The sequence below is a fragment of the Sinocyclocheilus anshuiensis genome, unplaced genomic scaffold (assembly GCF_001515605.1).
Source record: "Sinocyclocheilus anshuiensis isolate Anshui unplaced genomic scaffold, SAMN03320099.WGS_v1.1 scaffold1039, whole genome shotgun sequence".
Taxonomy (NCBI): Eukaryota; Metazoa; Chordata; class Actinopteri; order Cypriniformes; family Cyprinidae; genus Sinocyclocheilus; species Sinocyclocheilus anshuiensis.
The window spans coordinates 75,204-89,143 of record NW_015547675.1 but is presented as its reverse complement, the minus strand read 5'-3'; the positions used below and the strand labels follow the sequence as shown (position 1 = coordinate 89,143).

Here is a 13,940-nt window from a genome sequence, read left to right as displayed (position 1 = left end):
ACCAAAAACAATATGAATCTTGTTTACTGAACATATTTTCAGTGCTAAATATTACCTGTTGTCTGAAAGCAACTCCACAGTCACTTTCTTCCCAGTAAACTTGTGTCTGTTGCCCATTTTAAAGCCCAGAGTCTTTCTCAATCGACGCAGTCGTCTGGAGCAATAACCCCTGTGATGTCAAGAAGAGAGGATCAACAATTTCAGGAAAATTCTGTCATCATTTCACTGAAAAAAAGGTCTGTTCAACCTCGCCTCTGCCTTACCTGTAGCGCTGGTAATCCCCATGTCTGAGTCCATGCTGCTGCTGAGAGTCCTTAATGATCTGCAGGACTGAAGTCAGTGCTAAGGACAATAAACCCAGGACATTTCAATTCAACTGCAGCATGCTGGGATCTAAAAGTACTGCCAAAAGTGTATACTGCAAGAACTACACATTTAAGTGAGAAATTATCCACTACTTCAATCAACACTCCAATATATATGAAAACCCTATTGAAAGTCTTGATTATACAGAAGATTCCAATTAACTAGTCAGTACTTGTGTGACACGTATCCCGTAAGACCCCCGTATCACTTGTACCACTCTCCACTAAACTGCTGAATTAATGCTGCTTCCCAGTACTAACGTTAGCTAATAACTAGCGATTTAACAGTGAGGATACTCTCCAGGCCTAAACTCCCATCGATGCTGTTCTCCTTATTTTCCTCCATTTGCGGTATTTTCATCTCATTCTGCTGCTCTGCGGCCATTTTTAGCAAGCACACGTCTGATAAACCAGCGGATGAGGATAAGTCGCCTTCTTCTTTATTCTATTGTATGGCTGCCTTGCTAACAAAATAGCATTACCGCCACCTACTGTGCTGTAGCATGAACGTAATAAGCTACATAGTACATACAGTCGTGGTAAGAGTTGTTGGGTACCCTTGGTAAATACGATAAAAGAAGACTGTGAAAATAAATCTGCATTTGTTTATCCATTTGATCTTTCATTCAAAAATGGAAAAAAATCTAACAAAAAAAATAAAGTGGGGGAAAATCACATTATGAAATAAATATTTATCTGTAATAATGGACACAGTTGTTGGTACCTTTATAAATTCTTATGAGCAAAATATCTCTAAAGTATATTCCCATTCATATTTACATTTTTAGCACACCAGGGTGACTAGGAACATAAATTTTTCTAGCCATTCCTGTTTCACAGAAGTATAAATGTAAGGCAACACAAAGGCTAAATTCCCTTAATCATGATGTGATATGTGCAGCAAAAGATTGTTGAGCTTCACAAATTAGAAAGTGGGTGTAAAAAAATAGCTAAAGCATTTAAATTTCCACCATCAGGGCATAATTAAGAAGTTCCAATCAACAGAAAATTACAAATCTGCCTGCAAGAGGACGTGTGTCTCTATTGTTATAAAGCAAGGCGAGAAGGATAGTTTGAGAGGCCAAAGACTTTCCAAGGATCACAGCTGGAGAACTGCAGAAAATAGTTAGTCTAGAGGTCAGAAAGCCCCCCAAAAAATCTATGGTCAGATGAAACTAAAAAATGAACTTTTTAGCAACAAACACTCAGTATGGGCTTGGTGTACACAGGGATGAAAAAGTATGTCTATGGTTAAATATATTGCTGGATCTTATTGTTGTGAGCCTATTTTTATCTTGTTCAGATATGCCATCATGGATTCTATCAAATACCAACAGATAAAAATTCTAAACCTGACTGTCCCTGCTGAAATCTTATTATGGGCCATGGCTGGATCTTCCACCAAGACAATGATCCAAAAACAAATATCAAAATCAACACAAAAATGGGTCACTGAGCAGAAAATGAAGCTGAGTCAAGAACTGAATCCTATAGAAAATGAGTAGGGTGAACCGAAGAGGAGTAGCACCAACATGTATTAAGAGAAAAACATTTATTTTATAATGAGATTTTCCCCCATTTTAAATTCTCATGCTTCAATGAAAGGTTAGATTTTTTTTTAATCTTTAAAATAAAAGATCAAGAGGATTAACAATGCAGATTTATATTTTTATTTTCATTTTTTTTTTTCATATTTATCATACCAACAATTCTGACCATGACTGTACACTTTACATAACAGATTATAAGGGGTTACGTGCTTTATTTTTGCATCCACCGTGAGAATTTCTATCCAAGGGAATCAAGACTCATCAATTTGTAAATCTCTTGGTTCTTATTGTGAATTAGAGATTGACAAAAAAATATAACTTGTTTGTTAATGCAAAAAATGAATTTGATTCTATTATGACATAATCTGAGTACTACTACTAATAATAATAATAAATGGCTATATGTACAGTATATATATATATATAAAGAACACCAAAAGAAACAAACTTGCTGTTGCTGTTACAAACTATAACAGCAACAACACACAAAATTCAAATTTTTTGTTGAATTTGTATATACAATAAAACAAAAGAAAAACAATACAACACAACACAATACAAAACTATTTTAAATTATACATGTCCAAAAAATATTGCAATTCTAAATAAATTCTTGCCTTCACATTACCTATCCATCCAAAACTTGTAAAATATGGAAATATGCTTATTATTAATTTACATTTTATCAAAACCTGCAAAAACCTTTCTGTGAGTGATGTAAATAAATGTTACAATATAGTTTATTGTGCATGCATATTATATTTAAAGTTGCTTAAGTGAAATCAAGTTTATAAGACTGGTTTAATCATTCTTTATACTAGACATGTAGAACATATCCGCGTTTGTGCATCAATGTCTGTAATGTGTACTGTAGGTGTGAAACTTTTAGGAATCTTATCCAAGTTGTAGGCTAGTCAATATTGGTCAGTCAGTCGTATCTGACATAAAGGATCCGTGAATGAAACTGTGACCACAAACACCATTAACTTAAAGGTGTCATATGATGCGATTTCAATTTTTCCTTTCTCTTTGGAGTGTTACAAGCTCTTGGTGCATAAAGAAGATCTGTAAAGTTGCAAAGACTAAAGTCTCAAATCCAAAGAGATATTCTTTATAAAAGAGTCAACCACACCTACCTAAAACGGCTCGTTCTAACACGCCCCCACATATCTACGTCAATATGTGGAAATATTAGCATAATGCGCCCAAATGTCGTGGTTTCAGGAACAGCAGTAGTGTTGATGCAGCCATGTCAGGGAGACGCTGTGTTTCAGTGCGAAAGCAAAAGCCTTCCGGAAGTAGATGCAATTAGGAATCATTGGTTAAGATTTATTTACAACAACAGAACAGCACAACCCAGATGTTCGAATTTTTGTAACAAATAATGATCTTTAAAATAGCATCATATGACCCCTTTAAGTGAATTATATGGCAATAATCAGCAATATGCATTTACACAAATAGCTTTATTTTTTGAATGTTTCACATGTGTTGACACAAATGACTTATTTAAATTTTTAATTGATACAACATTGCACTGAGTTAGAAAAGAAATGCGCAGAGACGTTATTGCTTGATGACGTCAGGAATGCTGTGCTGCTGATAAACATGATATAATTTCAGTTCTGTTGCTTTTATATGAAAATAAATATGATGAACAAGACACTCAAAGTGCTTGCTATTTCATTCCATACGAAAGGTGTATCTATCATCCATTTTTACTTTATACAAACATGTACTTTAGAATTTGATAGAAATATGACAACAATCACATTATCTCACACAGAGATCGCGCTGTCATAGTGTTTGGGAACATTCATGCATAATTTAAATACATAATCATATGAAATCAGATAAAAAAATCAAATATTTTAGAAGAGAACCACAGCATCGCAGGTGTCTGAACCAATGAGCATTAAGCTGTGACGTCAGTCGGTCGTTTCCCATCATGCTTTTGATCAGCGCAGTCGGTGGAGAGCTGACAACTGCGCTCGACTGCACAATCCGACACAGCCGCCTCGCCGTCGCGAGAGTTTTTTTGCACACGTCAGCATGACATCAGAGCAAGTCGGAGGTAAGTCGGACACTTTTCTAACCGGCATACATCTCGCGGTGATCGATTCTGCGCAGAATTTGCTCATCTCAAACAAGCCTGATCTGTCCGAAAAGAACCGGTTCGCGGAAATGAATCGGACTTTGCATCGCTACAGTCCAAACAAAACCAAGCAGGTAAAACAAGGTACAAAGAAACCACAAAGGAAAACGGGGTAACACATCCACAACGACTGACAAGGACAGACTGAGAGACACACAGCTTATGGCTAAAACGGCTTGCGATATGCGTTCGACGTCATGCAGCACTGCGCAGATCGATGCAATCTGACTTGAAGCAGTGCATGCCGGTTAGTAATTTTGTGCCACGTCACTGTCACGTGTGGCATCAAAGCACCGCGAGAGCGTTTCTAGAGCAGCCGGCTGACTCAGCCGGCGCAGTTTCTCCAGAGCGGCTGCAGGAGAGTTGATGACGACACAGCCATTTCACGATTGGCCAGATTCACCACATGACAACTATCACGTGTGTTTCTGGTTCATTCTAACCTTTTCAATTCCAATAGCCACAAATCTGTGTTTTTAGAACAGTAAAAGCTTTTTACTGTCGCATTAGTCGCAATGTTATATTGAGTCACGTTTATCATAAAACACTGATGAAAGCATATATTCCCCCACTTTATTAGTATTTAAATAGTATATTGAACTTTATTCTTGAACAGATGGCGATGTATTAGGCAGTATATAATCAGTATCTATCTGTTGCTCATGAAAACGTTTCTGAAACGTTTGTATATTTGACAAATATTGCATTTAATTCGAGAAGGGTCTAGTTGCAGCCTTGCACTTGCACTCTCAGACGTGCATTCTCAGGCTTGCATTCTCAGACACTTGCGCTTCCGCTAGCGACGTCACTTGCAGGCTTTATTTTTTATTTTGTTCTATTTTTTATTACTTTTTGTTTGATCTGAGAGTGCAAGCCTGAGAATGCACGTCTGAGAGTGCAAGTGCGAGGCTGCAGCCAGACCCTCTTGTTTAATTCACTTAATCTGTGATAGAGTATGCAAACACTGCGCGAGCGTCACTAACGGAAGCAGAAAGTGTCCGGTTTGACGGCTCCGTTTTCAACTCCGCCCACCGACTGCAAGCGGCTACTCTCGTTGACTGTAGCCGTGCTTCAAGTCTATGTGTTATGTCACGATGACACAAATCACGCGATCGAATTGCTACGATATAAAGTCTCAGCTTTCACAGCTTACTAGCCATATCGCTAGCTATTAATAGTCTGACACTGGTGGCTAATTAAGCTGTCAACATAAAGCTAAAAAATGCCGACGAGTCAGGTATGTTTTCGCCTGTCCCGATATGAGACTTGCCCGCACCAATATGGCGACGATGTTGACGTGCGGTCGAGCGGCCAATGAGGAGTCTAGGTATTTATTATGTCTATGGTCAGGCCAGCCTCCACTTTGGAAAACACAGTCATTCTAGCCGCCACGTTGGGACGGTCTTCGTCGCACCGCCGTGACGCAATCGGCCTTCAAATGCAGCCTTCGTAGGACGCGGTCTTTGAATTGGGACAGCCTTCGTCGCGCCGCCATGATGCAATCGGCCTTCAAATGCAGCCTTCGTAGGACGCGGTCTTTGATTGGGACATAGCAAATATATTTCAATTGCCCGCTATGAACTTCCTGGAACTATTTGAGGTCTACGTGAATCACGTGTCGATCGAGCGTTTTGGACTTCCGTTGAAGCAACTCTCTCTTTCTATGGCTCTGGGTCTAGCCTACCACAAATCTCAAAAGACAGGTGGCGGTAGTGCACCAGGAAGCTAGATGCCAACGGCCGTAGAAGAATCATTTGAACGCACTCACTGAACAGGCATAAAAGTTATTACGGAGCTCATTGCGTGAAAACAATACCGCTCATCTCATGCGATAATATATGATGTTGCTCTCTTTTCATTTATACCTGCCAACTGCTAGCGATTGAACCCTTTATGAAAATGTTCCTTAACTGCATTAGAAGGCGTCTCCAGTTTTTAGGCGAAAAGCTGCCTCGGTATCAGCGGAATATATCTAAGTACAATACTCGTGATGACAGCTGTGACAAAACCAGCCTTCTAAAGCAACTTTGCGCTGACCGTTATTACATTTCTCCTGAAGCTTTCCACACTAGAACCTGTACATATGGGCCTTTAGGAACAGAACTGAAGAAAAACATTATTGAACAGTGGACTTCAGCAGTACGTTCAAGAGCATATGTGTTTGGGATCACTACTTCAGTGCAAAGTAGAATGTGTGAGGAATCCGTCAGGATTGTTAATGTAGGGGCTCTTCAAGAAATCATCAACCAAGACAGTTTAAGTAAAAAAGAAGCATCTCAAAAGATTCAAACACTTATGAAAGACAGTGTGTCTGTTCGGACGAGTCTCCTGCAGGGTGAGTGCAGACCATTCGCCGCTATTAATTTGTTTATAGTTATAGTACGCATACCATGTGCATGCGACGGCTCTGAACATCTGGGAATTTTATTTGATTTTATTTATTTATTTTTGTCCCTCAAGGTGCTTTGCAGCAGTATATTCAGGCTTTGGAGCTTGTGAATAGGACATTGCCCTTTGGATTGGCAGAGACAGGTCTGTGTCATCATTCTGATAGTCAGCTTAGACATTCATCTGGTTGGTGAGTCTTTTGTTTTATCAGCTGTGTTATATTAATGAGTGACTTTTTTACTGGACCCAATCTAATGTCCAAGATGAAATAATGTAAATTAGTAATTACCTAATTGTTTTACCTCTCATTTGACTGAAAATGTACATTTTCATTAATCTCCATTAGCTCATTTGAGGTAACTGAGTCATCTTTAGTCTGGTTCTGTTCCCCTCGGACTTCTTCACAGTGGATGGACTACTGGGCTCATCAAAGACTGCAGTGGTGGAGGAAGGTATGGCAGCACGAACAAGGGTGAAACGGGCACTGACAACTAGAGTGCCATGCCACTAACCCAGTAGCGGTATTAACATTAAGTGACATGGCATCTGACGCACGGAACCCATTGGCACATGCCACTATGCTCAGCGGCACATCCGGTGACACTTCCGGGTTTTCACTGACATGTGTCAGTGGAGTGTGGCATGTGCCACTGACATTGTCACGGAACATCACCAGATGTTGAGGCAGTGATGCTGCAGTCAGCCGGAGTATAACGCTGGGTTCTGTTCGGTTGCATTCCGGTTTCTGTCAAGCATATTAAATACATCGCGGAGTTAATTTGTATAACAACTTAGGCTTCTTCATGTGTTAATTTTTGTCTTGTGTCCCTTTGTTTGCCTGAATGTTTTGTCAAGTAGCCTGTTTGAAAAAAGTCACATAGTTGTAAAACGGTTTAATTTCTTATTGCATGATTCATAAAATTATTTTTGAAGTATTAAAGCCATAGATTGCGCTGGCCAATGTTTTATTGATGATGCTGCATGCATGCAGGTAGGTGTCAGTACCTAAATCAATAGCACTGGCATTACACAACATTCAGTGGCACATGCCACTCAAATAGCCTACAACATGTTTGGAAAAAAAAATACCGACTTGTAAATACGTGTACTGCCGCAACATATGGTGGCATGTTCCTCGACAATGTCAGTGACACTGACACAATTCATTGGCACATGTCACAAGTGTCAGTGGCACATGTCACAAGTGTCAGTGGCACATGCCACTCTCCACTGACACATGTCTGTGAAAACCGGAAGTGTCACTGGATGTGCCACTGAGCATACTGGCATGTGCCAATGGCTTCCGTACGTCAGATGCCATGTCACTTAATGTTAATACTGCCTCTCCACTAACCTAACAAAATAAAATGCACTTTATGCAACACATTAACTGTTTTTATTATTTATACTAAACAAAAAATATTATTTAATATTAATAAACTAATCAATTAATATTAAATAAAATAATAATAAGCCTGATAACGTCAGGCTTATTAAAAAAAAAGCATAACTTATAAAGTCATTATAAGTGTTAGATCAAGTAGGAAAAAAATCGTACAAATCCATGTGATGACCTTTTATAGTGTACTCTGATAAACTTTTGTGTATAACTTGCGAAATTGACTGTTATAGATCTGCTGTAAGAACTGAACATGTATGCAGCAAAATATAACAAATTTTAGAACTAACGAACTGTTACAGCTATAATGTAATAACCATCTGTTTCAAGTTAAGATATAAATTTGAACAAAATATAGATAACCATCATAATAAACAAATTAATCTAGACGATAGCAAATTGACTAAAAGCATGCCAAGGTCCAAGCCCAACATAACCAGCTGCCCACTAAATTCATCCTGTGTAGGGTTCTTTTTAGATTTTGATATTGCAATGCAAACTGGTTGTAGACTTTATGGCCAACAAAAAAATGTGATAGTCTTTAGATAGTCTTTTTTTTTAGTCACTTGTCCTCCGCTCATTCGACTCACATTTAATTAACTTTATTATTTTTCAGATATTTTACTGCCTTTAAAGAAAGACAAGTATGCCTTTTCAGAAACAGGTGCTACCTTTTTACTTTTACTCAAGTAGTTTGGTACTTTTACTTGAGTATATTTTTTAAGGAATCTTTCCAACCTTGAGAAGATGAATCAGCAATAGGTTGCACTACATTGGATTTGGATAAAGGTATAGTTGACCCAAAAATACTTAAAGGTGGGGTAAGCGATTTCTGGTAGCCAATGTTGACATTTGTAATCACCAAAACAAACACGCCCCTACCCCAAAAGGGTATCGCCCCTATTTTGATAGCTCTGCCCCACACATACGTTCGCAACCCAGGCAACGATTAGTTCTGTGAAACAAAGCAAAACCAATGTTACAACGTGTCTACACCAGATGCGAGTGGCGCGGCGCAACAGAATACTATGGAACTCATTATAATCAGTGATGCTGTCTACACCATAGATATATATACATATCTATGGTCTACACTGGATGTGACACGACAAATCCCCGACAGAAAACTGCTGCTTTCTATTTATGAGGTATTGACATCAATTTCAAATGATTTTCAACGGTCGCTTTGTCGCGTCCAGTGTACTGGACAGACTTTAGCTGTTGCAGCGCAGACACGGTGTTACTCACCTATCGAGAAGAAACAAAGCAACCTCGGCGTCCGATCGCAGGCCTTCCGCTCCTTGAGTTCTCTCCAGCGCTGGAAAGCTGATCCAATATTTACACGGGTCCTACTTCTTGCCTTATTACCTTAAGCCTTCTTTTGTTCCGCAGACGTTTTCCTCTTTTGTTTTTTTATCCGCCATCTCTATCTTTCTGTCGCTCGGCTTGCCTAATGTCCATCCTGTGCACTGAACGCTCTCTCCTCCACATCATGAGTAGACACGCCCCTTACTGCTGATTGGCTACAAGTTTGTTTTGCTACTCGGCCTGAATCCCACTTTTAATTAATTTTTAAGGCACTCTCCAAAAAATGCTTTAGCGAAAACCATACATGTAAATTTTAGTTTAGTGAGGCAAGAAAGATGTGTCTGGGGAGGGCAAAGTTTATAAAAAATATTGCTGAGGTATGAAATAATGTCTAGAAAGAAAAATATCATTGTTAATTTGATCAAACTGGAAGAGGGGACCTCTCCCTGGCCTGCTAAACAGTACCTGTCAAAATTCAGAACAGTCAAAGTACCAAAGCACATTGATGACTACTCCTGATTTTCTTATGTATGTGGTAAAATGAGTACATATAAGCTTAGTATGGAGTCAGAATAATATAAATTAATTCATGCACAAAATATAATGCAAACATGCCAGCCATATTCACATGCACAAACTTGTTGGCATGCATAAAATAAAACAATACATTGACAAAATGTTTCACAAATGCAAAACACTTCACAGATATACAAGTGTGCACACAGTTTTGAATGTTTTAAGTTTATGAATAGATTGAGTTCGCAATTGCAAATCGTCATCAGCAGCAGTGTGCTACTTTAAAAGCAAATAGAACCCATTGCATCAAATAATACTGTCTACACTGGATTTGTTGCGCCATGTCATATTTTGTAGCGCTAACAGTAGTACTGCTGATGTACTCCATGCATTTGTGCTACAGAACATTCTTTTTGACATATCTTGTGTAGAAAGCTTCAAGCCATTGCGTCCTGTCACATGTGCCTGGACCAGTACCGCCGCAGAGTACGCAGTTTGCGTAGGGCACCAACTCCCAGGGGGGCAGCATACCAGTTGCTCAAAAAAAAACTTTCGTTCTATATTAAAATTAAAATTTACATATACATATACTCAACTCAACTCAAACTTTATTTATAAAGCACTTTCAACACCACGACTGGAACCAAAGTGCTGTACAGAGAAAGATAAGGGGGAAAAAAAAAAAAAAGAATAATAAGAATAATATAAAAACAAATGAAAAATAATAATAGTAAAATAAAATAAAAAAATAAAAATACATAAATAATAATAGTAACAAATATCATACACAGCTAAAAAACATTGTCAAAAGCTAGAGAAAACAAATGAGTTTTAAGCGAACTCTGAAAAACACCCAAAGTTGGAGAAGTTCTAATAGACAGAGGAAGGGCATTCCAGAGCCTAGGAGCTGCCACAGAGAAAGCACGATCCCCTCTACATTTTAGACGAGATCGCGGAACCATTAGGAGTAGTTGTTCATTTGAGCGCAGAGATCTGCTGGATTGACAGACACTAATTAAATCAGTAACATAGTCAGGTGATAGACCATGCACAGCCTTATAAACATACAACAACGCTTTGAAATGAATTCTGTATCGTACAGGTAACCAATGCAGTTTGATTAACACAGGAGTAATATGCTCTCTCCCCTTTGTACTTGTTAAAAGTCTGGCAGCTGAGTTCTGGACAAGCTGCAAACGAGAGAGAGAGAGCTGATTCAAACCCAGATACAACACATTACAATAGTCCAAACGAGATGACACAAAAGCATGAACAACCTTCTCCATATCTTCAAAAGAGAGGATGGACTTCAGCTTAGATATTGACCTTAGATGGAAAAAGCTATTTTTAACAACAGCATTAATTTGTCGGTCAAATTTGAGCTCAGAGTCAAAGATGACACCAAGGTTTTTTACACAGGACAGTTTCTTCCCAGGAAACTGCCCCAGGCAGTCATAGATATCCTTAACATAACCCTTATTGTTATTACCAAATAAAATCATCTCTGTCTTATCTTCATTCAATTGAAGAAAATTATTTGCCAACCAGCACTTAACCTCTATCAGACATTGATGCAGAGACTGCAAAGCACATTTATGGTCCTAAAAAGATGAAACCCGTGCATCACTTTCAGGTAGCCTACATTCATAATCCCGTGAAACTTTTTTGGATGTTGACGTTAATAACATGTTTTAATGTCGGTGATAATTTAACCACCAACAACGCATCTAATATTCTCTCTGACTTTCCATGTTCCCTTACAACAATTAGCCATGGTTTTACTATGAATAAAACCAAAAATCATGGTTGGATGTTAACCACAAATTAACCATGGTTTTGTTTACCACGTATTCTTGAGAGCATTTGATTGGACAGAAAGTCGGATGAGAAGCTGAAGTGCAGGGTGATGTCATCAAAATTGTTGATTCATATTGGTGGAAACGAGAGACTAATGACTAAAGTTAATGCTTATATCTTCTAAATGTGTCTTTTGTCGTTGTTTTGGAGCACACAAGCTTATAGATAACCTTAAGGCTATACAATATTTTTTACTTCAATTTTGATTTCATTGGGAATTTAATCAGCTACAGCACCTTGAATATGGTCTGTACGCAATGGGATTTAAGTCTGTATTACTTACTAGTAACCATTCATAACATCTCAGCACAGCCTACAGTAAAGCAGTGTAATACAATTAAAAATGCAAGTTTACAGTGTTCTCTCTGTTGTGTTCTTTACTGCGCTTCTCTGGTTCTGCGCGCGCTTTCTCTTGTCCTGTCCTCCAGAAAGCCGCCAACTCGCGTAATTCAAAAATTAACGGTCATTTTGATTGACCGGCTGACTAACATGATCGATTACTTTATTTAATAATTATATATAATATGAATATATGGATGTATTGTATCCATGTCTTGGCAACGCCGCTGAAATAGTGTTTTTGAAATAAAATAAATGAGGTTTGGTGCCGCCCTCCACACAGCAGCGGAGCGTCGTTTCTTCTCTTCATCTCTATCTCTCGTCCTGTAGGAGGCGCTCTGACGATCTTTAGTTCTCCGGTAAAACCACCGAAGAAAGGAAGGAGACCGAGCACTCAGACGGTAAGTGTTACGCTATTAATGTGTTTTAGCTGTTTTATACGTGGATGTCGTTATTTTTCTAACGCTAGTGTAGAAATCTGACAATATCTGAAATATCTGAGGTATGTCCAGCTTTGTGCTGGCTCAATATTGAAACATCTGAAATAAACATATGTGATAATATTCTCATGTATTCTTCAATAACAAGTCAGTTCTGTGTAGTTCAGCTCTTGTTCAGTCGTATGTAAACAATCATTTTGAGGTTAAATCAGTGTCAGTTCATTATAAATGCGTCTTTAATAATCATGAAGTGTTTGTGTTCAGATGTTGAGCATGAAAGCGCAGGTGGATGTGGTCTGCTGTAAATCAGTAGGAACTGATCTGTCCATGCTGGATATTGAGGATTTCATCACAGAAATCTGTCAGCTGAAGAAAGAGGTGGCTTCACTGGAGGCAAAGCTGAGAGAAAGAGGAGACAAACTGAACAGAGAGGTTTGAGCAGCTCTTCATTTCATCTTTAGCTGCTAATATGGACTGATTGTTATGTGAATTAATGTCTTATTTTTAATCATACTCTTACTAGATGTATTACTGATTGTGTTTGTCAGGATGTGGAGCAGGTTTCAGTGCGTGTGACTGATGGGACAGAAGCTCAGGATTCAGTCTGGAGCGTCAGAGATCAGAGATCCAGAGACACACAGGACTCAGAGCTCAGCCTCACTTTACTCTGTTATACTGACGCTCAGGATCATGAATCCACTGATCAAACCTCTGACTGTAACGCTGGAGAACAGCAGATGCTGCAGACGCCGCTGAAGATGTGCTCCGTCAAACTGGTGGACTGCAGGAACCTGATAGAGAGCAGAGGAGAAGAAACCACCGCAGAGAAAGAACAACAACACAGTGATGAGGAAGAGGAGGATGATGATGAGAATAATGATGATGTTGATGAAGGTGACTTTGTTCCTTCAGGTATGTTTCTTCCTTTAATGACCAGATATACTGAATTGACATAATTCTTTTAAAATTGTTAAAATATTATGCATGTGCAGACAAAGGGTGTGTGATTTTTTTTATTTTATTTTAATGTATTTTTTTATTATTATTTGAAATAACATTACAAATGTTGGATGACAGCATAAATACCAAGAAAAAGGAAAAGAAAAGAAAAAAAAGAAAGAACAAAACACGCAAAGGACACAAGTACAGCAAGTAATTAATACTTCAGGGTAACTTAAAAGAAACATACAAATAAACCCCGGCAGCAAATTACCACACAGAATAATGCATCATCAATTTAAAACAATTATTTTAGAGCTTGGGCTATACTACTCCAATAAGTGACAGTTTGTATTCTAGCCCCATTAATCCTTGCAGTGCTGCGTTCTAAACAAACAATATAATGAAAAGACAGCAGCCAGAATCTTCTAAGATCCATGTCAGGAGTGAACCATTGCTGTGTAATTGTTTTTTTAGCAGCAGTGAAACCAGACATTAACAATCTTCTCTGAACTAATGTAAAGTTGTAGGAAGAATCATCATTTAACAACATAAGACAAGGATCAAGGTCAAACTGCAACTTTGTGATATGTTTTAGTACTTGAACTACATGTTTCCAAAAATTGGATATAACTGAGCAGTCCCAAAACATATGCAAAAAAGTACCTTTAGAGCTATTGTTAC

General features: G+C 38.4%; 2 protein-coding genes across 2 annotated transcripts in view; one reads left to right on the top strand and one right to left on the bottom strand.

The window, feature by feature from the left end:
• The window catches only part of srp68 (signal recognition particle 68), a 65,566-nt gene extending 64,734 nt beyond the window's left edge, over nucleotides 1-832 (bottom strand). The window contains exons 1-3 of the mRNA XM_016505471.1: nucleotides 663-832; nucleotides 264-330; nucleotides 56-169 (exon numbers count right to left, since the gene is read on the bottom strand). Coding sequence (XP_016360957.1) covers nucleotides 56-169; nucleotides 264-330; nucleotides 663-750 — 269 coding nt within the window. The 5' untranslated portion in view covers nucleotides 751-832. The remainder of the gene's footprint in view (nucleotides 1-55; nucleotides 170-263; nucleotides 331-662) is intronic.
• Nucleotides 833-5,545: 4,713 nt separating this feature from the next.
• Nucleotides 5,546-13,940, top strand: part of polg2 (polymerase (DNA directed), gamma 2, accessory subunit) — a 52,458-nt gene continuing 44,063 nt past the window's right edge. The window contains exons 1-3 of the mRNA XM_016505472.1: nucleotides 5,546-6,405; nucleotides 6,531-6,648; nucleotides 6,805-6,910. Coding sequence (XP_016360958.1) covers nucleotides 5,964-6,405; nucleotides 6,531-6,648; nucleotides 6,805-6,910 — 666 coding nt within the window. The 5' untranslated portion in view covers nucleotides 5,546-5,963. The remainder of the gene's footprint in view (nucleotides 6,406-6,530; nucleotides 6,649-6,804; nucleotides 6,911-13,940) is intronic.